Here is a 25,217-nt window from a genome sequence, read left to right as displayed (position 1 = left end):
GTAGTGGCTTGTTTGACTTCTGGCATCTCTACAAGAAGAAGGTCCTTTGTGCATGTAGCTGAGATGGCACCTGGAAAAGATGAACTGCAAAGAATGTGGTATAAAGTAGTTGTCTTGATTTATTTTCATCATGTACCTAGTCAGGATTTGTACATGTTTGAGCCTATGGGAATCTTTCCATTCGTTTTCAATCCAAGTGGATAGGGGCCCTGTTTAATTCCATTTACACTGAACTTGGATTATAAAATTTACACCATGCCATGGAGGTATCCCTCAAAATCATACCCTTCCAGAAGAATTGTTGCTAACAAGTACAGTCCCAGTGGCTCCTTCAATTTCAACCATAGTATGTATTTTTTTTGTATAAAAAATATTTTATTGGTTATGATTTTCTTCATGTGAGGGCTGTTTTAGCCATAAAGGCTAAGAAGGCAAGACTAGCTTAAAAAAAATGTTTTCAAATGGGTCATGAGGATGTGAGTGAGTTTTGTGTGGCAAATTGGGACAATAATGGGAAAACTGTGGAGTCCCAAATGGGTGAAAGGGTTGGAAATGACCATATATACACAGTGTCACTTCTCAAAGTCAGTCATACACAAAGGAGCAAATTGCTCCAGGAAATCAAATTTGTAACTAACACTCAGGAGCTTCACAATCCTTGCCCTCAAATCAGATTTATTTGGGAATATCATCATAGGAAATATGGACAAATACAGCAGAATAAAAACACACAGTTGTAGATTGCCTCCTTGAAAATTAAATTAAAAAAAAAAACTGGCTAGATCATAACCCATAACAATATTACATAATATATCTGTCATATATCTCAAGATAAAAGTACAAAATAAAACTCTTGAGGGCTCATTTATAGCTACAGCTGGTCGGTGTGCTCGATGCAGGGTACATGCCCAGAATGCTGTGGGAGAGATGCAGATACAAACACCATTTCTTAGGGCCCCATGCAGGGTTTTGGTAGCGCAGCCTTACAGGTTTCAGAGATAAAACTACTGTTCTGGGAGAGGCTCTCTCAAGAAGCCTTTCTCCCAAATGAACCCAAATTTCACCCAGCCCAAAGCCTAAACCAGCATGTGTTGGTTCTATTGGTCTTTTCCATCACAGAAAATTTCTCCTCATCCAAACAACACACCAAGCTTTGAGTCATGTCCAGGCAAAATCTTGCTAAGAATAAAGGAAGGAAAAAAGGAAGAGAGTCAGCTGACATTAACAAAAAAAACTAAAGACTCTTCTTGTATTTCAGTAACATCTACCACAGTGATAAAATCTGAATACAAATGAGCAATAGGATTATTTATAGAAAAATCACTCTTCTGTCCTAATGAATGAGATCTGCAGGCAATGAGCACCTCCTGTGAGACCAGGAGCTCCTTCTAGCTTCTGCAGAGGGAGATCTTGGTGCTCACTATGACAGCAGGACACTGAGAGCCCCACAGGGTGCTTCACGTTCTCTGCAGAATCTGTTATATTTTCTGCTTGTATTTCCAGGGGAAAATTTTTGCAGTATAATAAATGTCAACGGGATAGAGACGCAGGAAAAAACTTTAAGTTCAATATGGTAAAAGTCTGAAAGCAAAAATACAATATAAAGATTAAATTCTGATTGCTTTGGAATTTCAGGCTCAGTGAATCATAAATTATCATGTTGAAAAACAGTCAGTAGCAAATATCTAACTGGCCCAGTTTTTTAAGATAGTAGTTGTCTTTTGTTCTTTTCAAATTTGGTGGGAACTATAGATTATCTACTTATCTAAAATAAGTTTCTGACTTCTCAGATCTTAATCAAAAAGATTTTCCACTGCCACAGCATATGGCAACTTACAATTAAAAAAAGTCTGATATGACCATTAAATTTCTTCTCTTGTCATAAGGACAATAAGAAGCCATAAGATGGTTTACATTTTATTACAAAGGAAGAAAAAGAGTCCAACATTCCCAAAAAGGATGCAAAGGTGCACAGAGCGGTCCAGGCTACTAATAATTTGCTCAAACACCAGCAGAGAATATATATAAATTCTTAACTCTTAGCAAAAAATATTGATTGCGTTATAACATCTATGATACAATTTCATCTGTTAACATTTTCATTCGTTAACGGCACTGTACAGAAATTTGTCCATGCTAAATACAAGCCTTGGACCAGATACACAAAACAATTTAAATGTATTTTTTACATCCTATATGCACAAACATTTCTTAAGTTAAAACTATGCATACTACTTATGCATAGCACATATATGGCTTACATATTGAACGACAGGAATTCCACCTCTTGGCATGCCCTTGTCCCAGGGCTCAGAGCTTACACTGTTCCCAGCTCAACTTTGACTGCTCTGCTGTCAGAAAAGAGACAGTCAACAGGTGTGGACATGTGAGGGTCAGCAAAGGGGATTGTTTGGTGATTCCTTCTTCAGTCGGACCAAGCGTGCCCTTGTGGAGGTGGAGCCTGATGCCTGCTGAGCTCTGGTTGTTGGGTCCCTGAAGCAGCACATGAACAGCACACAGGTCCCAATTGCCCCTGGCACAAAGGAGAGTGCCACTGCCCCCACAGGTCCCCTTCAGAGCGGACCATGGCTGATTAGAAAGACTTTTTCTTCAGTGAGGTAATAACCACAGGGTCCAAAAAGGAGAACAGGGAGCGTCGGGAGCCACCTGAGTGCCTACAACCTGAACGGGAGCCTAGAATTTCCTGGCAGGTTGCAGCAGAGGGAAATGAGGTTGGCTGCAGCTGTGTGAGACACCCAGACAAATCAGGAGGGGTCATGTGCAGCTCAAGGGAAGAAGAGATGAAAATGGAGTTCCTTTACGGGCACAGTTTGGGCTGGAGGGCTCATTCTGAGGCTTCTTGCAGAGGTAACTGCCTGTGTGCTGCTGGTTTTGCTGCCCCTCAAAAAGAAACAAACTCTAGGAAAGATGTTGCTGGATGCATGTTGTCACCTTTGCATTTGAGATAAACCATGACACAAGGCCTCTGTGTCACCTTCCAATTCTGTCTGAGAGGCAACATAACATTTTGCTGAAGTGAAGCAATTTTCATGTATTTCTGTTGCTGTCTCTTCCACCCAATAAAACAATAAGTACCAGCTTCATGGAAGGGCTGACACCAGTAGTGTTGTTATTCAAAATATTAAAGGATTCAGAATGCTTTAATCTTTAATGCCAGATGCTATTCAATTAATTTTTAAGAGAAATTTCAAAACCTTTCAAATTTGTTCAATACCAGTTCTGTCCATATGGCAGCCACTGCAGGGGGGAAGAATCTTCATTTGTGCAGGCTGGTCAGCGTAACTTTGCGACTTCCCTGTACAGTCTACAAACATTTATTTCCAGATATTTTAAGGAAGCTAACAAGTAGGACTTTTATGGTGCATGCAGCATGATTGCATGAACAAGTATCTAGAAACACATTTCGTTTTGATTTTCCATTTTCAGTGGACACCAGCAGCAGTGACACGTAACAGCAATCCCAGGCAGATGACAAACATCATGTTTTCACATGTCTCATGATTAACTGGAAATGTCTGGTACCAGTGATGCAACAAAGCAAGGTCCAACTTTGGCTGAAAAGATTATTTTGGCTAGTTTAAGAAAGCAGAATAGAAGAGGAAATAGCAACACAAAAACAACTGAAATCTTGCGAATTTTTAAGTGCCTTGAGTTACCAGCTCAGGGTTTTACATTTTACAGTTTTGAACATTTTGTTCAATCACTCTCCAGAGAAATAGGATGATCCAAGAACAAGTTGACAGATAACAGCCTCTGAGATCATGAGGTAGGAACAGCTAGAGTTCTTTTCTCCTGCAACAGAGGTCAAATGAAAATTCATAAACAAGAGATTTCTGATACTACTACTTCCAATATTCCATATACTTGAATTGAGGACGATTTTTCACATGATCATTTAGTCTGACACTAAGGATTCAGATTTAAAAGTATTGGTTTTCCTTTCTTTATACTGGATTTCTGGATTTTTTTTTAAGGTGACATTGAAAGTGGGGTATTCTGTGTCCTCATTTCAACATTTTGTAATATAAGGACAACTAGGATGGAACAAAGAGGTTAAGAATAGCACTAAGCAAGCCTTTATGGTATAATACACCCCCCATTAAAAGAAAGAAATTACCAAATTACCTGTCCTGCCTGAAATGTCAGAAGCTTATGAGAAATAGCAGATCTAGTTCTGTACCAGTGCTTCTGTCTGCTCCGTGGCTTTCACAATATCTTCTGACTTACAGTGTTTAGGCTCCCCTGGAAGACAAACAGATGAGATTGGCAACATGAATGGGGCAGTTAACCAAGTCAAGAGAATCTGCACAGCTATAGACAGACAGAATCTAGTTCCTCAACATATTTTAAGGATAAAATGAGGTTTCAGTCACTGCTTCCTTTAATTGCTTTCTCACCAGAATAATCATCAGCTTGAATTAAATAATCATTATGGTTAATCCACAAGGCAAAAGATAGAATGAAAGCAATAGATCACAGCGTGAAACAAAACTCTGAAGACTTCTACATGAGTGTGAATAAAGTGGGTTTGGTTCATTTTTTTGTTCCAGCTTATTGAAAGTCAAAATTCACCCTCTGCAAAGCACTGTTTAAATCCTCTTTACCGTAGGCTTTCAAATCAGAGTCTGAGTTCCTCCCAGATAATGAAAGATGCCAGTGTCAGGTTCTAAGAACTAAATTCAATCAGATAGGAGAAATGACACAGAGTAACACAAGCAGCTTTCAAACTAAGTGATACAACATGAATCTCAAGTAGACAATCATAGAATTAAACTGTTACTTAAACTATTCCTTCAGTAGCTTTGAATGAGCACAGCTGAGGGATTTATACACTGAGATGGCAGGCAGGGTACAATGTAGCAAACTCACAATGTTATTTACTAACTACATATAATAACTTCTCAGTTTTATCCACTTGATAGAGAGATCCCGCCAGGAAGAACACTGACCTGAAAATGTCAGAAAGAAAAAGCATAGAAGTCTCAAAAGTGGAAAAGATGATCTGGGAGAAGTTTAAAAGTTATAAAAATGGTGAGGGGAATATTTTTGAAAGCCAGAAAACTAAGGTAGAAGTAGCTGAAAGAGAAAGCAGATGATGCATGATCCGAAAGGAAAATTGAAAGATGATGGCGAGTTGAAGAGGCTGACTGTTTAGAAAAGAGAATAGGAAGAGAGGAAAGAAAACTCAAGTGAACAGGCATGAAGAAAAAAGAAAATTAATACCTACAAATCTGCCATGGCTTCACTGTAAACAAATAAGAATTGCTACTGATTTCACCTTTGTTTCACTACCTTGAATGGTGGCAGAGTGTGTGCTGCCCACTCTGTAATGCAGACACAAGCAGATGGACCACATTCCCACAAAATGCATCCTACACCACCCTTTATTTTCAATCAATTTAATGTAGGTGTAAAACAGACAACCAATACCTCAAAGGCTTTTAAAGTCTCAAAACTGGAATAGCATTAATTAGAACAAGAATGTCTACAGATCCTACAGCCTGTGGCTCTTTTTGGAGGGATTTAGCAAAACTTTATTAGCATTATTATCTGTAAAAACAAAAACAAAACAAAAAAAAAGGGAGGGGGTGTGGGAAGAAGTATGAAAGCAAAAGCTATTTATCTAAATATTCAGATTTTAAATTTAACACTTGAGTTTGTGAAAGCCTTAAAACAAGACAATTCATGGAATCACAGAAGATGCTGAGTTGCAAAGGACCCCCAAGGATCATCGTGTCCAGCTCATGGTCTCACTCAGCACCATTTTAAAGAACCACACCCTATGCCTGAGAGCCTTATCCAAATGCTTCTTGAACTCTGTCAGCCTTGGTGCTGGGACCACTGCCCAGGAAGCCTGTTCTGGTGCACAATCACCCTCCTGGGTGAAGAACCTTTCTCTATTATCCCACCTAAACCTCTCCAGCATAATTTCAGGCCACTCCCTCAGGTCCTGTCTCTGCCACCACAGAAGAGATCAGGGCCTGCCCCTTCTCTTCCCCTCATGAGGAAGTTGTAGCTGCAATGAGGTCTCCCCTCAGTCTCTTCTTCTCCAGGCTGAACAGACCAAGGGACCTCAGCTGCTCCTCATATGGCTTCTACTCCAGACCCTTCCCATCCTGTGGCCTCCTCTGGAAGGTCCCTAATAGCTTAATATCTTTCACACATTGTGGTGTAAATTTAAAAAACTAAACAGTAACTTCTAAGTTGTATACGGTTTTCTGTTTGTACATCAAGTTTTTTTATGTGATAAAAAAATGAGATTGCTAATGGCTGTTATCTTCTAAACCCCATCTTTTCTATAAACACATTACTTGCTTTTTAAATCTAACCTTCCCTCCATCCTTACCCATGCCTGATCAGGGCTGCCTTCCCTTAGTCCCAGGCTCCTGGGGTACCCAAGGAAGCAGGCAGCACAGCAATCTGCTCCTGCTCTGCTGGGACACGGAGATTCCACACTCGCTGAGCCACCGCAGCACTGAGCGGCCACCAAGCCTTTGCCTGGCACAGGTGATCCCCTGGTGCCACCTGCAGCACCATAAATCAAACTGGCTTGTGGATGGCATGGATCTGCCCACTGCTGTTTAGCCTGGCTGCTCTCACAGGCTGACTGCTGGTGATGTGGAATGTGCTGCACTCTCGGTGGGACTGGGCAGTCGTCCCCTGTCACAGAGAGTGGAGCTGCTGGCAATCCGTTTTATCACAGATTTATTATCTCCCTTGCATTTTGATATTAAGGATTAATGTGGCTATCATCACAAGTGAGGAGTTAAGTTTGCCAATTAGCATTTATAAATCACTGAAATTTGGAGTCGTTTAATTAAACATAAGCAGTTTTTAAAATTAATGTTCTAATTAATAAATCACTCAGGAGAAAAGGAAAATCATCACTTTAAAAAATCATCTTATAATAGTTTAATTTAATCTTGTAGCATTCAATTAAATTAAAGTGAGATGATGGAAAGGAAAAAAGGTATTTGTGGAGAAAAACAACATTCAGTCTTAACTGCAGTGGTTGTAACAGCGACCCTCCAGTCTTCCCTTTGAACCAACCTGGACCCAGGGCAGAGCTACTCCTGCCACTAAAATGTGATGGTCTACAAGAACTACACCTAGAATGAGATGTGACACAAAAAGCAGAAAACAGCCCCTTTTTATTTTTTTTTTAAATGGGGAACCCCCACATCATAGCACATCCAAACATTCATTGACAACTCCCAAGAATGCACACACATCATCTTCCAGTGTTCCTCAACTGCTGTAATTGAATCACAGAAAACTTAACTGGATTTTCTGCTTTTTATAAAAGACAGAACAATGACAGCTAACATGAAATTTCAACCTGAATAACCATGTTGCTTTTCTTTTTCCTTTCTATCTCACTCTTCCAGCCCTAGCACCCACAGGTGCTCACTTCTTCATCCCAGGAGTCAGCAAGCACTCTGGGCATCCCCTTAGCCTTCTACCCCCCAACCCTCAGTACAGAAACTACAGAAGTAGAGAAGCCTTCTTGGAAGAAACATGGAGAGTGTCCTGACAGATGTATGGTGTCTCTTAGAATACCCAAATAAGTCTAATTTGTGAAACAGAGAAAGGTCAGATGTTTGCTACCCTCTGCTTGCTTGAAGCAGCATTCCATTGAAAATGTCTGACCTCGGTTAAAAGAGTCCTGTCTGCATCCACTGGACATCAACAGAGGTGCAAAAACAGTATTGAAAACCTAATGGCTTCTTACTCATTTAATAAATTTCTCAGTTTGAAGTTTCAAAGTAAAATGCATTCTCATTCCTGCTTTAGAAAACAAATGAGATTAGCATGCTATAAGATAAGAAATCTCTGTTCTCATTGGAAGGGTGGAATGTAGAGATTGAAAGGTGGAATGTAAAGTTCACACAACAGTGTGAACTAACTGCATGCTGAGTTGTATCTGATCTCTCAAATATCATTTTTGTTGATCAGCCATCTGAAGACCCACAAGTACAACTACACCACAGCTGCCTTCTGCCAAGTCTGAAAGATAAAAGACGCAGCTTTTCCTACAGCATTTCTCATCCAGGAGATGAAGGACTTCTCTAAGGCACTTAAATTTTAAGCTGAGCTTTAATACAAACCTGTTGTAAAAAATACATGTCAAAAGATAAAATGTCAGTTATTAGACAACGTCAAATGCTGTGAAAGTAATTTTAGTGTAAATATTTTGATTTAGGGCCCTAAATTAACCATCTGTTATTTCTGATGGAAAAAACCTGTCAACAATAAAAGCATGGAGCCATGGAATGTGGAAATCTAGAGTAGGTGGGAGTTCTCCATAAAAAGGTTTTTTGAGAAATATGCCAAGTCATATACTCATGTCTAAGCTAAGCATTATAAGCACTTCAGTGCTGCTGCTCAGACAATGCCATACTTCTGGCACAATATTGCAAGGCTTACTGTCATTGAAGCATTAATGAGTTTCACATTTTAAGTAAAAGTGAGGAAAAGAAGTGTCATTATATCCTTGATTCTTCTCATTACCCTAACACCTCAAAGCTTATTCTAACTATAAGCAAACTTAGAAAATAAAACGAAGATGTACAGTGTCTTCCTCTTTCCTTGATAACGTCTATTCCTCAAGGCTTGGGCATGCTGCCCTTGACACTGTGTTGCAATCTCCAGGTACTAGACATGGTCATCTTGGGATAAAATACTTATGCTCTAAAAACATGTTCTGACCTTTCAGCGATGTTCTGGCTGCTCTACTTGTCTAGCAGCTACAGTCAAGAGACTGATCCTCCTGATTAAGTGAATGGCACAGTCCCATGACTACTACAGTTGGCAAATTCCATCTACTTAAGCTTAACTCTTGGATTCACGCTATGTTTGGTACATAGGATGTGGTTTACAAAATAACAATCATATTAGGTACCCAAACTCAGGGGAGCAGATATTAATAGTGTAATTACTTTTTCTTTTCAAAAAGAAAATGTTAAATAGATCTGTTCTGAATAAGTTCACCTTATTCTTTAAATTATTCTAAAACCATTCTTCAAGTTGAACTAAAGTATATTCTCTAAAGAATTTTTCCAGTAGATCCCAAATAGCTGATATCAAGAAGTTGGTATTTTTTTATATGCTTCTATTTGATGTTTTAGGATACTACCACTTTTACACAGGCCTGAACAAACTGTCCTGTGCTGGTGGTTTGTCCAACACCTTATTTCAGTATTTTACATTGCTGTTGATGTTTGACAGGGAGATACCAGACACTGCTGCAGCTTCACCCTGGACAGCTCCAGGAGACTGGCTTGTGCTCTGTGATGAAGCATTACCATTCAGTGGGGCTGTATTCTGGGTCTCTTGCTGGGCATCGCTGAGATCTTTCTGGTTCGGATCAGAGTTAGTGCATTTTTCTGAGCTGGGTTCATCACTCAGAGGAGTGTCCAAAGAGACTACTTGTAGGACGATGGATCTGGGAGGACAGGCTGTACCATCACTCCCCTGACTACTCTCATTTTGTGTCCTTGTTGCCTCTTCCTGTAACTGTGCATCTGTGGAATTTCTGCTTTGGTCTTTTTCCTGTTCACCAACATTGTTCACAAGTTCTTCTACAAAGAGGGAACAAAATAGGTGAATTAGATAAGAAGGATATGCCACAATTTTTTTTATTTCAGAGTAGTGACATATAGAGCTGCACACAGGAATACTGTGAACATCACTTTCTGCATGAGGCCATGCCCAGTGTTTAATATGGGTCAGATTCTGCTCCTGATTGCACGACTGCAGCTGAACCATAGCAGTCCTCTTTCTGGTTTGGTGTCTAACGTGTCTCTTTTTTGGCCAAAATACAGAGCAAGGAGCATCATCAGACAACAGTAACCTGAAGGATGGGAGCAGGAGGACCCCTTCTGCTGGCATGATCCTCTGCAGTGGTGTTTACAGCACAGGAATTGGAAGAGCAGAGCTCATCAGTTCTGCAAGACAGAGAGGGCATAGAGGGGAATGCCCTCCTGGGGATGGGGCAGGCATCAAACTGAGGGGAAGCCCTGAAGGAAATTGGCCTATCAACCTGGAAAAGTCCCAACCATCCATTTGGGAACCAGCTGGAACAAGCTATAGGGTGTTATGTATGTGCTGTCCCATACCACTGCCATTTTGGCTAAAGGCACATCTAGAATGGGAAGGGACAGATATGGGCGAAACTGTGCTTCAGAGGACAGCAGCAACAGGAAAAAATAATGTTTGTGGAAGGCTCTACTCATTACTTTATTGTGGAGACCCAGAGAACAGTACAAATGAAATGGCCCAGAGTAAAGGGAGAAAGAACAGAACAGTACAGAGAAGTGGCACCAGGAATAACTGGATGAAAAAGAAACAGAGAATGGAAAACTTGTGATGGCAGGTGAAGTGTCCAACAAAAAATAAATGTACCATGTTCATGGAAGGCCTATTTTCTTGCTATTGTAATGCGCATTTCATAACTTTAGATTTTAGAATCTGTACACTAGTATAGAAGATACCAAATACTGTCAATTTAAAAAGTTAGCATTGCAGTTTGAACAACACGGGCATAAAACAGCTGCATGATATTGCACAAAATTTCTAATTTGGATGTTAGAAATTACTAAGGAAGGAAACCAAGCATTGAGTTTCTGGCCACTCCCAGAAACTCTGATTTTGAGTGACCAGTCCAAATGCAGGTCACAAGGGATTGCACATGACAGCTGAAAGATAACCCAGACTGTAAGCACATTTTTATTGCTGTCAGCATTTTGCACCACCTCACTTTTCTAAATCCAGATAAAAGTTCCCCCTGAAGTACAATTTGGTCTGTGAAATGGGATGGAAGGGAGTATCTTCAAACCCAATGTGCAGAAGCATGAAATGATTAATTTCCTTTTTTGTCATTTATGCTTTCTAGTACACTTCTTTTAGAAATCAAGAACTTTAAAATTTGATCAATTTCTATATTTTAAACCATTTTTTCCAAAACTTTAGTGTCCTGCTTGGTTTACATTCCAAATATTCTGAAACAAGGACAGGTAGTCTTTTTTTACAGACTTCAATGTAGCTCTTACAAAGAAGAGGTTGGGTTAAAGCCATTAAAAAATATGTATATGGAACTTGATGCAACTTATGTTCAATCTAGAGACATTATTTAAAGCACCTGTCACTCATGATATAACCTACCTACATAAAGATTTTTTCCTATGAAAGTGATTTATGCGCCACATTCACCTCCAAATGGAACAACTACAGTATTTTTCCTTAGCTTCATAAAAAAACCCCAAGAAAATTAAAAGATAAAATATTTCACACATTTTTTAATATTTTTTAACTTACTGTTCAGGTGCATCAGTAAGTTAAAAAAAGCAAAGCTGAACTACAAACACACATAAAACTGTAATATTAATGTAGCTCATGCTGGTGAGATTTTTTAACCAAAATCCTAGTAAGAAGAGAGTATTTTTCTCATTGAATGTTGTTTTAGGACTATTCTAGCCAGAATTCAGCTGTGTCTTGGTGTAACTGGATGGCTGACTGTTTTATTCGCAAATAAGAAAGTTTAGAATATTCATACATGCAAAATCCACTGTTATTTTTTGTTCAAAAAGCTGAATATCCAAACTTAAAATTGTTCTTCTTCACTCCCTAGCAAACTTAAACTGGCAAATGAAGGTTAAAAGTTTAATTATAAAAACTCTGATGCTTTTTTCCTCGTTTAAGTCATTATGGTCTCCAATTTCTACGACAGTCCTTGACATGATCTCAAATTTGTCAGTTTAAGGATACCTAAACCAGAGCCAATTTCTAATTTGGGACTAACTGATGGATGGAGCTTTGAAATGAAGTATCTCTGCACCAAGATACACTTGGTTATATACCAGATAAAAGTGAAGCCTTCTGCAGTTAAACTGGTGTAAGACTACAGGATCACCACCAGGAGCGGCTGCTGGGAGTGACTGAGACTGAGAGGCCTCAAGTACAAAATTCTCTATGGTGATGTCACAAATGTCATTAAGAGCCTCCCCCCATTTTCTTAGTATTAAGTCTGTCACCTGCTGGATGTCTGACTCTATGTTCTGACTTGCTTTGCTTCCCTCAGCTTTAATCCACTGCTAGAAAGATGAAAAATGCTGTGCTCTTGTGGTGTGTCAGCCACTTGTGGAATATGCTAAATGTGCTGGGAAAGTGTAGATTTCTGCTTTCTATAACAGCTAATAATTGTACTCTATAATACATGGGACCTTTATAGTGCATATAATATTTGGAATTCTCTATAATTTCTGTTGTCCTATATCACTCTGATGAAACAGAATTATCTAGCAGTCTAAATGAGGCTGAGACCAGGACAGTGACCAAATAAGTAGAATTCAAGCAGGGCAATGCTAAATTAATCCTACTAGTGTAAGAGAAATGGAGCTGGCATGATCTGTGACCCCCAGTGCTGTGCAGGAGGAACTGTAATAAACACTGTGGCAGTCTCTGCCTCCAGCCAGCCCCAAAATGCCAGGACCCTCACCCTGCACTGGGCTTCTGGGAAAAGCAAGCTCCCCCTTCCTATGGGCACATTCCCATGGCCAGCCAGAGATGGAAATGGAGTGTGCTAAATGCACCAGGTAATCTGGCATTTGAGCAGTCTCCATAATCAATATAAATAAATAGATTAATAAGATATAAAATATTATACAACTACCTATCTTGGCTGTCAGAATTCTAAGTTTTTGTGTTTTGGGGTGTGTCTGTTAGGCACGGAGGAGCTCAGGGACTGTCACAGCCATTCAGAGAAAGGCAGGCAGGAGAACATTGTGCAGTGCAGTCAGCTCAGGGTATGTGTTGACGTTTCTACTGGTTTTGCTCTCTCTGCTTTAACTTGGCGAAAGTGCCAGGAGCCAGGCCTGTTTATGCATTTTTCAGCTGTTGGGTTTGTTTTCCTTACAAGAATCCAAGTGTTATTCAGCAAAATTTGTGTGAATTCCTCTATAAAATAAATGGATTCTATTAACCCTTCTCGTAAAGGACTGTGCTTCAAGGCAGGAAAGAGCACAGAAATGCAGACCAGTCCCTTATGGGAAGCAATAGTGGCATTCGACACAAACATGATAGAAAGGGTGTCCTTCCTCCATTGTGCTCAGGCTGTTGGTAAAATAACTGTAATACAATATTTTGTAATACAATATTTTGTAGTATCTGTAAACTGGCAGGACTTGTAAGGCAATAGCCAAATTTCAGAATAGCTGAAAAATTCTGGTACTCAGTAATTTTGTATTTGCAGAAAATGTGTTAACTAGTGAAGGCAACTTCTTTCCTCTCTTCTTTTAATCAGATTATACACTTTTTTCATTAAGTCACTAGGGTTTTTTGTTTTCACTTAACAGGTGTCAGAAAATTTAATTGATTTCTTTAAATTGTGTTTTTTTATTGTTTGCTGGAGTGAATGGGAGTACTGAATCCCTATCAGTCCAATGAAAGACTGCAATGTCCATGGAGCACTAAAACTGCCACAGGACTCAATCTCTAGCCCCCAGCTGTAGCAGTCTGTGGTGTCCCCAGGGAACCCCAGATGCCCTGGAGGTTCTGTACCATCAACTACCACACTGCTTTCCACCAGCCCTGTTTGTCACTGCCAATGTGGGCAGCAACACTTTCAGGACATGGCCCAAGTGGTGAGGAAGCTTTGCTATATTTTGGAACTTTCTCTTCTGTGTTTGTCCATCAGCTTTCTTTTCTCACCTTTCTGTAGCACACAAAAGAGGTTTCAGCTGCTGTGACCTGCACAGTATACATGGCTTGTAAAACACCTTCCTCTTTGCAGCAACTTGAGCATGTCTTGATTTAACAGGAATAGGGAGTAAAAACCCAAGAGCCATGTGCAAGCAGGACATCTCAAACCAGCTAATGGCAGTGCCTGTAAATCCCAGTAAAACAAATACCTGCTCAATCACACTGCTATTGTGTTGAAAATAAGCTACAATTCTTAACCCTTACGGAAAGACATGATGACATGAGAGTTTTAACAATTGGGAAACTATTGAATTAGAGAGGAAAGCTGTTAATCTTCACTAAGAATTAAATTATTTGAGGACTCGGTAATGAAGAATGCTGCTGGATGTAATGGAATCTCTGTGTATACTATGACAAACTTCGCTTTCTAGGTTTCTCCCTTTTTTTACTGTAAAATGAAATTCCAAAAAGCAGTGACAAAACACCCAAACCAGGACAACATGGGAAGGAAATGTACCTTTCTAGGAGACACATTCTCACATCAGCCATTTTAAAGAGAAAATTAAAAGACGGGACAGAGCATCAAAATTCTGCAGAGAAGGAGAAGACTGATCCTGGTGTCTCTGGAACTACCAAGTAAGTTTAAAGATGTGTCAAAAAGCTCCCAAACAACTATGATTATCCCCAACCAACCTATCATTTTCAAATCCAAGAAAATATTGCAGTAATGTACAGAGTTATTTAGGTACTGATTCCTTCCACTTTCTACTCATCACACCAATTTCATCACAGTTATAGGAGTATATAAAACCACTGCAAACCATGTAATCCGGTGGCAATTATAGCATTTATAGCATTATGTCATATAGAAAAAGTATCAAAGACTAAATTAGCTAATTCAATCAAAACTTTTCACTATAGGACTTGGCTAAATATAATTTGTGAGTTTATGGCTTCCTAGAGTTGCTACCTCCACCTTCTACTTCTGTTTAGCTGTAAGCACAGGGGATTGAATGCTGGAAATTTTGGGACAGGGAGTGGAAGGGACATGCTGCTGTGATCCTGCTAGAGAGAAAAGGCTCTTAAAGCGATGCAGACTCTCGTGCAGAGATGGGCCAGCTCTCTGATGTGTACTCCAGAGAGATCTAAAACAGGTCCCATTATTAGGTCAGTTACCATTCCTTTGTCTGTGATTTACCAGGTATTGCCAATACCAACCATTTCTTCCCACTTTTAGCTCATCCCACTCCTTGCACTTACTCAGACCATGCTGAAAAATTCTTCTTTTCCCACTTAACACGTATCTGAATTACTTCAGAAACTGTTTATGACCTAAGCATTTTAGCACTGCAATTAAAATCACTGTCACTGATACTAGATGGGACTCCTTTAGCCTCCTGAATTGATTAGTTTCCTACAGAATAAGCCGTCCATTAGGGTAGATTTCATGTGCCAAACTGTCAGTCAGTTTCTGTGACTGTCACACACATCCTCCCACGGCCCGCCCTTCCTAGCGGCTGCTAAGTCACATTAACATGCTATCAGATCATCACTCTCAGATTTTCACATTTCAGCAGCTGCTACTCTCTTCTTGTTAGTGAGTCTGCAGAGAAAATCTTTCAGACAAAATGGAACTGAGCCCTGTGGTTATTGTGACTGGAAGTATGCAGAACTGAAAGTGCCCGAGGGGAGCCTGCAGGTACCATGCACAGGTCTTTCAGAAGAAACATTTGTCATTAAAAATTGCTGCCCATGGGGGAAAAAAAAGCTGATCTCTGCTCCAAAGGTGCAATAGTTGTCATTTTGTCACATTTTTAGCATCAAAATTAAGCAGAGGCCAGTGTGAGAGACTCATTCAACCTCACTTATTTGTCATCCCACCTTGATGTAGTCAGCCATCCCCAGCATGCACTGTCAAGCCAAGCAGCCCAGTGCACTGCCAAAAGTGTTGAGGACAACATTTGTCACTGATGTCTTTCCACATAGATAATGCACACTTGGTTCAGGTTCTGTACCACTGAATTCTTTAGAAGAGTTATGTAAGCATAAGATGAAAACAATAAGTTTGTAACACAACTGCTGTTGTATTACCCTGAAGATGGGCCCATTTGATGGACAGCTGGACTTTTGGTGTGCTGTTCTGCATACCCTTGTGTTGTCATATGACCTCAGGTGAGTGTCCTGAGCTGCCTGTGCCTCTTTTCACTATAAACAGAAATTAATGATATTTTTTTATCCCTGTAACTTTATTTACAATGATACCTACTGAAGAGATTAAAGCATGTATATCGGCAAGCATGATTATTAGTCTGTACCCATACATTCTGTTAAGAGTACCTGAGACCAACTTCATTATTAAATCTTTGGAACATTTTTATAGAACAAACCAAGTATGAATAAAGGAATAAACTGTATTTTTAAAATATTAAATAATCTTTTACAATTACATTCTAAGAAGGGCACCATGAAGGATCTTACATGGTATTTAAATCTTTCCTGATAAGTTTTGTGCTTCTTATGGCTTTCTCAGTTGGTCAATAACTTTCAGACCTTAAAATCCACTTAGAACACATATTCTCTAATGAAAGAACCTCTCAGATACATCTGAGCACATTTACTGTCCATTTGCTACTATACAATAATTGCAAACAGCAGCAGCCATCAACAATATGTGTTGAAAAAAGCTCAGGATGGAATAGTATCTTCATCACTGTGTTGAGTTGAAACAGAGACAGATTATCTGGTGATTGGGGCTTGGAATATTAATTAAACATCAAGGCTTTCAAATTAGAATCCCAGATGTTTGATCATTATGGTAATTCCCTGTTAACAGCACTCCCTGAAAGGCCTGAAAAACATTCCTCTAATTCTCCAGTGGTGAAAGGTTGAAGACCCTTAGGCTATAGAGCACTGAGCTCCGCTGCATCAATTACACAAGACATGGCCTTTTTAGCAGAGTGGAGCCATCCTATTTACTGAGCCTTCTGTTAAGGAGGCTTTCAAACAGCTCAGTGCTCTAGGTAGATAAGAACTTCCCTTTCTAACAGAGGCCTTTCCAAAAAGCACACTATTCCTTGCACAAGCTGCTTGCTCTGAATCAAGCCTCCACAGCAACTGTCTTTTCAGGGAGAGGTAGTGCCAGCATCTCCGGCACAGCTTCCCTGTCAACAGCACTGTCACTGAGAAGGAGTCTTTTCCTCTGGACAGCCTGGCACAGGAGTCAGACCATCTCCTCTGGCTCTTGCTAAGGCAGCCCTTGCTCCAGCTGAACTGCCTCCCACAGGTGCTACACATGTAACCTTATCCTGAAAAGCTGGCATGAGCTCAGGTCATCCTCAGGAAATTATATGGAATGTTGCTAGTTTCCTTTCTGTACTCCTTGGGCATCTGTAGAACTACATTTTATAGAGACAACTTCTCCTGAGCCTGTGAACTAAACTGGGAACAATGTTTGCAGAGCCCATTGACAGGAATGCAGATGGTTCCTTTAACAGCACCAGCTCTGTTTGTCATAGTCAGCTCAGGAAGCGTGTTTGAAGATCTGCACGGAGAGCCAGCCTATTTACTACCACAACATGGTCCTCAAACGTGTGACCTCCTCAGGGCATTCAGCACTTTGTGACTTGTCATAAATTATCTACCTAGGAGCAATGATAGCACCACTTTCACCTGGCAGTGATTTTTCTCTTACATCTCTTCTCTCAGTACATGTTCCTACTAACACACAAATAAAACACAACTTCATACACATGCTCAAAGCAGCCCAAAGATTTTTCATCAAGCATGGAATCAGAGAAGGTAGCATGAGATCTAGACAAGATGAGACTAATCAGCTGAAGTTCAAGGGCTCAGGTTATTGACTTATAAGCTTAGTCAAACTTGGTTAATCTGAAAATAATTTAAAGGGAAGGGGGATGTATTGCAGTATTTTTTATTCTTTACTAGATGTTTATTTTGCACAGCCTGATTAAGGATTTTCAGTCATTGCAGGGTACAGCTTCAGAGCAGATATACTGGACCAGTTGAAGACTCCCTTTTCCATTTAGTGGCAAGGATTATGTGCTACCTCCGGAAGTCCTCTACAGAAAGCTATTGTTACTTAACAAAAAACTCTTCTACAGCAGTCCTCAGGGCCAACGTATGGACTGTGGATGCAGACATTCCATTTCAAATGAATGGAACATACAAGTTCCACAAAACCTATATAATCCACCCCACAGCTGTTAATTAATAAAAACACCTTACTATCTGTTTACTAACAAAATATAAATGCGTACTCAAAAGTATTTGCATTATTCACAAGGTTTCCTCTACAGGCATGAAGGTCTCTATGCCATACTCCAGTCAATTGCAGATGTTGCAGCAAGTAGCCTCTTTGTGGCAGCAGATTTCTATAAATCTTTTCCTCGCAGAGTAGCTCAAAAAACAGATTCAGCAACAATCATACAGAGACAATATCATTCATCATGCCCTGGCCCCAACACCAGCTATTTTCACTTACCCATCAGCTTCCCTAATGTATGTTTTACTGCAACTCCATAATTCTGTTCAGGAAGTACTTAGACATGCTTCATTACTCAAGTTGATGGAAGAAAAGGAGGTTAGGACAACAAAAATCTCAACAAAATCCATTCAGCTTTGAACATTAACATCTCTGGTTGTCAGAGTAGGAAGCATGCCCAGTTTCCCGGATTTTGCTGGGCCCCTCATTGATACTGACTGCAACCTTACCCAAAGTAATTTTTAAATCTCTTGCTGCAAGTAGCCTTGTGTTTTCAATGCCTGTCAACAGTCCTGCAAAACTAGGCTACATATATCATTAATTTATAGAGCCCAACCAAGCCCTGGGAATGAAGTGGCAACTGCCCTTTGACAGCACTGTACCCCTCCAGAACTGCAGACCAAAAAGCTGATGCACCAGAATCAAGCTGGTTAGTTCTGTGTAACTGGAAATGGCAAACTTCCAGAACAGTTCTCCATTATTCCACATTGAAGGACCTTTCACGTCACCAGCTCAGGGCTGCCTGATTTCTGCAGTGTGTAGGTAAGAGGCCGTGGGCATTGTGATGGTGTTCTACTATTACTGACCACTGCAAATTAGAAGTTTTTTCCTTTCACCAGCCATTATTAGTTAGGCAACACCAAAGGAAGCAATTGGTTATATAAAGCTTCTCAGGAAGAAGAGACAATATTAATGGAATCCTCTGCTCAGATGCCCCGTCCACCTGACTCTTTCAAACCTTTGTCACAGAAGATGTGTGGAAGCTTATTCTTAATATCCTTCTAATGAGAATATTCATTTGCAATTTAGCACTAAATTAGATTTTTTTCACTGTTCAGCACTCTTTTTCTGTCTTGTCTGACACCTCTTTGGGAAAAAAGACATTGATTTGGATGATGGGATAAAAACAAAGCTGGCACTGGGTTCCAGGATATCATTCCCAGCTGTCAGTGTCAGGTCATGTACAGCAAGACCAGCCTCAGCAGTGAAATGCTATGCTGAAATATTCCAGGTACTTACTAGGAAATAACACAGACTGTAGACAAAATATTCCCAAATGGCATTCACTTAATCTAGATTGAAGCTATAAAGTCTTCTCAACAATTATCACCCAGGTGATTGAAAAGCATTTCACTCAAGTAACTGTAATTTCAGGCAATTTTCAGGTATGGCTTATGAACTGAGATACTCTGTGCAGGTTTGGCTTCACCAACTATCTACTGGCAAATGAAGAGTCACTTTTGGCTTGCTTGGGCCTAATGCATGCAGTGATTGCCCAATTCTTTAGATCCACTGGGTCATTTAAATAATTGCCTACAGCATAATCCCAGAAGCCTGTGATACAGAATTCTGTTATATACAGTGGGGAACAAATAGCATTTCTAATAGCAAAGTACAACTTTCACATTTCTGAAGAAATGTGGCAGCACATGCCACTTTGAATTGTTGATTTTGGCATTTAAAGCAGATGTCAGTATTAGTTACAATTAAAAGTGCAAGAATGCACATTTCTAAACCGGACCTCTAAAGATAAGCTGTGCAGCACAGAGCCTCATTGCACAGGCTAAGAGATTTATTCCCATCCCCTAACCACCTACACCCCCTGGGAGACCAAAACAGGAGCATCTAAAACAAACATTAAGACATAAAATATATGAGTACAACTATGCCTTTTTACAGGTTGATAGAAATTAAAAAACAAACGTAGGTGGGGTCTTAGGAAGTAACCTATAAAAACATTCTACCTTAACATGTCATACCTTCTGCTGCTAATTCTTTCCATCTTTCTTTGTTTGCTTGAATGATCTTCATCAAGTTGTCCTTGAAGGCCCTTAGATCTACAGTTGCTAGAGAATTTTCTGTGTGAGTCCCTCCATCACCCGTACTTTTAAACCCAGGTCGTCTTTGTGCTTCAGCATTGCTTACTGCTCCCAAACTATTTTGGCTGGACAAGGGAAAAAAACCCCAAATTACAAAAACAGTCAGGCAATTTTAATAATACACAAACAGTTCATGTCAATCAAGTTGCTTAGGAACTAACTTGAAAAAATAGTTTTTACCAGAGTGTGCCTAAGATACAAGATGTCTTGCTGACCATTTTTCAGGGAATTCTTGAAAAAATAAAAAAGTGACAACTGAAAAATACATTACTTGTAATCCAATTCTTAAAAGAATTTTTACACAGACATTTTGGAGCAGCTTCTTAGCTGTGTTTTTGCATGATGAATGGTATCTTTGGCTCTCACAGGAAAGACATCTGATCATTATCTTTTGACCCATTTAAAAAAAAATGGAAGACATGTATAACAGGTAAGTTTTGCTTGAGCTGAAAAGTATCTTCAAGTTACAAAGTTCCAAGTATAGACAAAGAAAGATGTGAGTGGCTTTAAAATTCACTAAATAGAGACTGCAGCTACATCTACAGGTGAGTAGAAGTGAAATTATCCATATATGTATATGGTGGAAAAGGTGGGGAAAAAAGAATTAATGCTTTTTTTTTCTTAGAATTAAAAAATAAGACCTATTTCCAACCTTTTGCAGGTACTCATGTCTTAGTAGGTTTTGTTTACTCAACTTTGCTGCATGGTTTATCTCCTTGGTACCACAGACAGATGCTAATAGACATAGTTGCAGTGAACATACCAATAAGAACTTCACAAGAAGAGTTAACTGTAATTTCCATGTGCTCCAGAGATGTTGAATGGGATAGAATGGAAAGAATAAACCACAATTCTGGTGTTTTCCAGGCACCATCTCATGGTGTCCATGCAGTAGCCTCTGTGCAATTCTCTGGCTCAGACTTTTCTGTATTGTGCTACAGGCTCTCCACTCCCCTCAGAACTGTGCCACTTGGTTCCATTCAAAGAAAAAAATCCCTTTATCCTCCATCTCACATGAGGAAGGTTTTGCTGGATCATAAGTGCTTTTTCATTTGCCCCTCAGTCATGAACATCAACCAAAACTGAAGCCTGAAGCTGCTAATCATTTGCAGCTGCTAATCACTCATTTGTGAAGGAATATGTAAACAAATGTGTTATCAATAATACCTTCGTTTAGCACTGTTTCCCCAAACACCAAGAACACTATCATAAATACCTACTTCTAGTAACTCCTACTTGCTTCTAGTAAGCAAAATCTAGGAAAGCACTATGTTTACCCTTTTGTTACTGAAATCTAACTAATGCCCAGCAAATAAAAAATTGCCTTGCAGAGTTATCACTTAGCAACCTCAGTGAAAGCTCAAATTATAGTTTTAAAATGAAATATAAATATGATAACAGAGGCAGTATTTGTAAAGGCAGTATCTGATTATTCAACAATGTTTTCAGCAAGAAGCCACTCAAATTACACTGTTGCAGCTACTTTGCCTTATTGATACAGGAATTTCAATAGCCTGTTGGAAAGATTATATTTAAAATATAGAACTAAATTTCATGGTTTGTATGTGTTTATTCTGATCATTATTGGGATTTTGCCTTTTTATATGTACAATTGTTCAGTCAATGGGGCACAATAGGACATTGCAAATACAACACAGCCCCACAGGGTGGCAATACTGCACAGCTGTTTGTTACCTCCTCAGCTCCAAATAACCGAGATCACTCTGAGAATCACATTATTAGGATTACTATGTGAGCTTATCTTAGTTCAATAACAAAGCAGTGTATTCATACCTGGGGGTCCCAAATGCAGGACTTTCAGATTTTGTCGCTTCCTCTATAAGAGGCATAACAATTTTCTCCATTGAATCAGTAAGAAGAGAAAATGTTGGTTCTACTATGAAATCAATGAAGCCTAAAGAAGAAAAAGAGAGAAAATCAGGTTTCCTATTTCCACAAGTCTCAAAACTAAAAATGAATAGTTGCTATTGGGCTGATTTTCTAACTGCAGTCCCAATTCAATATACTAGATACCGCTAGCATAATCTTGAAGAAAAAAGCACAATTGAAACAAAAACCACCTGAAGCTGTATAGATACAAGTGGATATTAATAATTACAGCTTTTCATTCTTTGTCTTGTAAATTTTATGCACTGCTGAACACACCTACCATTTGAAATGAGTATTAATTATTGAATAGAAGGGAAGCTACTGTTGAGCCAAAGTGCTACAAGCCACGCTGTCTCTTTTACCATTCGGAGCTTCTTGCCAAGGAGTTAATATTTCAAATTGCTGTTTATTATTCTGTGGAGGTAAAGTGTTATTTCACAGTGTGTAGGAGGGTTCTGTCAAATCAGTGAAGAGAACAAGTAATATCCTTCGGAGACAGCATTCATCCCACAGTTCTGAGATGTCAGCTCTGAACAATGTCTTTTACATTCTAAAGTGCTCATCATGGTATGGAATGACACAGTGAGAGAATGAAGCATTATTCTCTACTGAGCACTTAACAGAAAAAATATGCTAAAACATGAGCTAGCAATGGATTTCCAGATGTCTTCCTGCTCTAACCCATGCAACACAGCATGAAGATGAGCAACAGGGAGTCAGTCTATAATCCAGCTTCTCTCCTGCAGTAAATATGATGCTTAAGTACATTGGCTTCAAACTCCCAGTGAAACGGAACATGGGATACAAAAAGTGAGTGACCCAGGGAGGCTTGACCCTCTGTAGTTTGACCCTGAGACACTGATAGGCTTACTTGCAGTCCAGAGGGCTGATATATTAATTAGCTTTAAATTGAGATGCATCTACAAATTGGTACTTTCAGATTATAATAGAGAGAGACTTGTGAGTTCTTAAGCAAGAGATAAGCAGTTTGAGGATATGATTTGCCAGACTCTAAAGTGTGTACAGTAGAAGCTGGGCTTATGTCCAGTATCTTGGTTAATCCCTCTCCTACCCCTCCCTCACATATGGTGAAATTACATCATGTTCTTTTGAGACCAGCATCATTCTACTGCAAAAGCACAGGAGTTTGGAGAACAGATAGGTGCAAAGAAATACCTTCCACATGATGGAATTTTGAACATTCAAAAGTCAAAATGGGTAAATGAAATGTCCCTGTGAATTTCCATACTCCTACACAGACAAAAAAGATAAAAACACAGTTTGTCATTACCTATTTGAGACTGAGCTACCAAAGTGGACTTGCGGTCACAAAGTGGGGAAAATTGAAGACCTAAAGCAGCCTCCTTGTCTCCCTGCAAACAACAATGTTTAATATTATAAGCATATATTTGATGGAGAGACAGAAAGACAAAGGAATCTGAATATTCTTAGTATTTATTCAAGATTACTTCATTAATTTATATTCTTAAATAAAAACATGTCAGAGACAAATCTTCAAATTTTGATTAAGTGTCTAAATTCTGACTTTGGCACTTTTATGTAAAGAAGTTTACTGCAAGTTCTCCTCAGCAAGGGATCTGCCAATGAGATTTAAAAAATATGAAGTCTTTGTATTCATAATTTAGTTCTGCGGATCCAGATGTAATGGGACTAGAGATACTTAGACATGTTTGTAATAGTATGCCAAATGCTGAGTGCTTCCTTCTATTCCACTGGTTCATCCAGCATGTAAAACTCCTTCAATGGATTTACTCATGTCAAGTGTATGAACCAACTTGAACTTGTTCTCACTAGCAGGCGTGTCTCTCTGCTGCTGAAGCCACAAAAAATACAAATTCAGTTTCATGACAAGGATGATTTGTACAACCTAGCTCTGAAGTTTTTTCAGCACTCAGCAGATTAGAAGAGTCTTTTTTGTTGCAATAGTCTTAACAGGCAGGAGGGTGTATCTCCATTTTCAGCATAGTAGACCAACTGATTTACAAAACCTCAAAAGAAAAGACCAGTGGCACAAAAAGCAAGCAAACAAACAAACCAAAAACAACAACAAAAAAAAAAAAAAAAAACAAAAAAAAACTGAAGAGACATCTTTCAAAGGAGGTTATAATTGGTGTTGCTGGACAAATCTGGCTGCCAGAAGCACTGATATTACAGATACAGGAAAACCTAGCCTTGCAAGTCAAATAAACCTACATATTTGTCACAGAGAGTACTGTTAGATGATCATTCAGGGCAGAGCACTGCATGAACACACCATTCTCCCAAGGAAAACTGGGAAAACCTAAACTGGTGGATGAAGGGGGCAGTATTAACCTTCCTTAGTCTTTTTGTCATGTATCACTGAAGTATATTTGGGAAAGGTTTAGAACCATAAAGGCAGTAAAAACAATGCAGCCACAGAAACAGATGCAACTCACAGATTGCATTTCATGTGAAACTGGAGAGCTTTATCACTAAGGTCATTACATTTTATACTGAAATGTTAATAATTTGAACTCAGAGTGTGGAAGAATACATGAACAATTGCTACTAGGAGCAGTGGGAGTGGCATCTCCACGTAAATACAGGGGCCAGATTGCAATATCATATAAACTGGGGTAGTTTCAACTACCCCACTGGATTTTTTTTTTGTTTTCAAGTAGTTCTGAGTTATGAATTACTTTGCAATCAACATAATATCAATTAATACTTAAGTCATTTAAATCTAAGACTGTAAATTGTAATAATGGACACAAAACTGACATTTAAACCAGTTAGAATTTGATGAGATCTAAAAACAAGATACAAATCAAACAGTAAAAAAATTCTTTGTCCAGGCCATGGACTCACTTTTTAACTTTCTTTTAATGTCTCTGCATCTATTCAGACTGAGAGTAGAGTACTACAGGCACTGTGGTACTTCTTTGAGTTACTGGAACTATGTATTTCTTTACTTTTAAAGATTTGAGATGGGTGGCTGTTTTTCTATTTTAAACAGGTAGCTCAGATTTTCCTTGGTATTGCAATACACTTTCTGCAGCTTTTGCTATTAAACTTAAAGTGTTGTTGGGCTTTTTTTCCCCTGAAGTTAACACTGGCACCTATCTTAAACATTAGCTGGAGTTAACAAAGTTTTTGTCAAGGTGAATGTTAATTTTTTTGCTGGTGAGCTTTGAAAGCTGCTTGTGAAAGCATTGGATTTGCATCAGCTTCTTTCAGAATCTACT

The 25,217-nt window shown here is 39.2% G+C and overlaps 1 protein-coding gene across 4 annotated transcripts in view; it reads right to left on the bottom strand.

Annotated features, from left to right (window-relative positions):
- Positions 1-655: 655 nt before the first annotated feature.
- The window catches only part of PDE1A (phosphodiesterase 1A), a 142,130-nt gene continuing 117,568 nt past the window's right edge, over positions 656-25,217 (bottom strand). For 3 of the 4 annotated variants that reach the window (XM_058028585.1, XM_058028586.1, XM_058028587.1), the window contains 6 exons: positions 23,282-23,363; positions 21,895-22,015; positions 19,981-20,165; positions 9,327-9,602; positions 4,147-4,263; positions 656-3,813 (listed from right to left, as the gene is read on the bottom strand). In XM_058028585.1, coding sequence (XP_057884568.1) covers positions 4,190-4,263; positions 9,327-9,602; positions 19,981-20,165; positions 21,895-22,015; positions 23,282-23,363 — 738 coding nt within the window. In that variant the 3' untranslated portion in view covers positions 656-3,813; positions 4,147-4,189. The remainder of the gene's footprint in view (positions 3,814-4,146; positions 4,264-9,326; positions 9,603-19,980; positions 20,166-21,894; positions 22,016-23,281; positions 23,364-25,217) is intronic. The other variant, XM_058028588.1, reaches the window with a different exon arrangement.

This window comes from Melospiza georgiana, chromosome 7 (assembly GCF_028018845.1).
Source record: "Melospiza georgiana isolate bMelGeo1 chromosome 7, bMelGeo1.pri, whole genome shotgun sequence".
Taxonomy (NCBI): Eukaryota; Metazoa; Chordata; class Aves; order Passeriformes; family Passerellidae; genus Melospiza; species Melospiza georgiana.
This window is presented reverse-complemented; position numbering and strand designations above follow the sequence as displayed.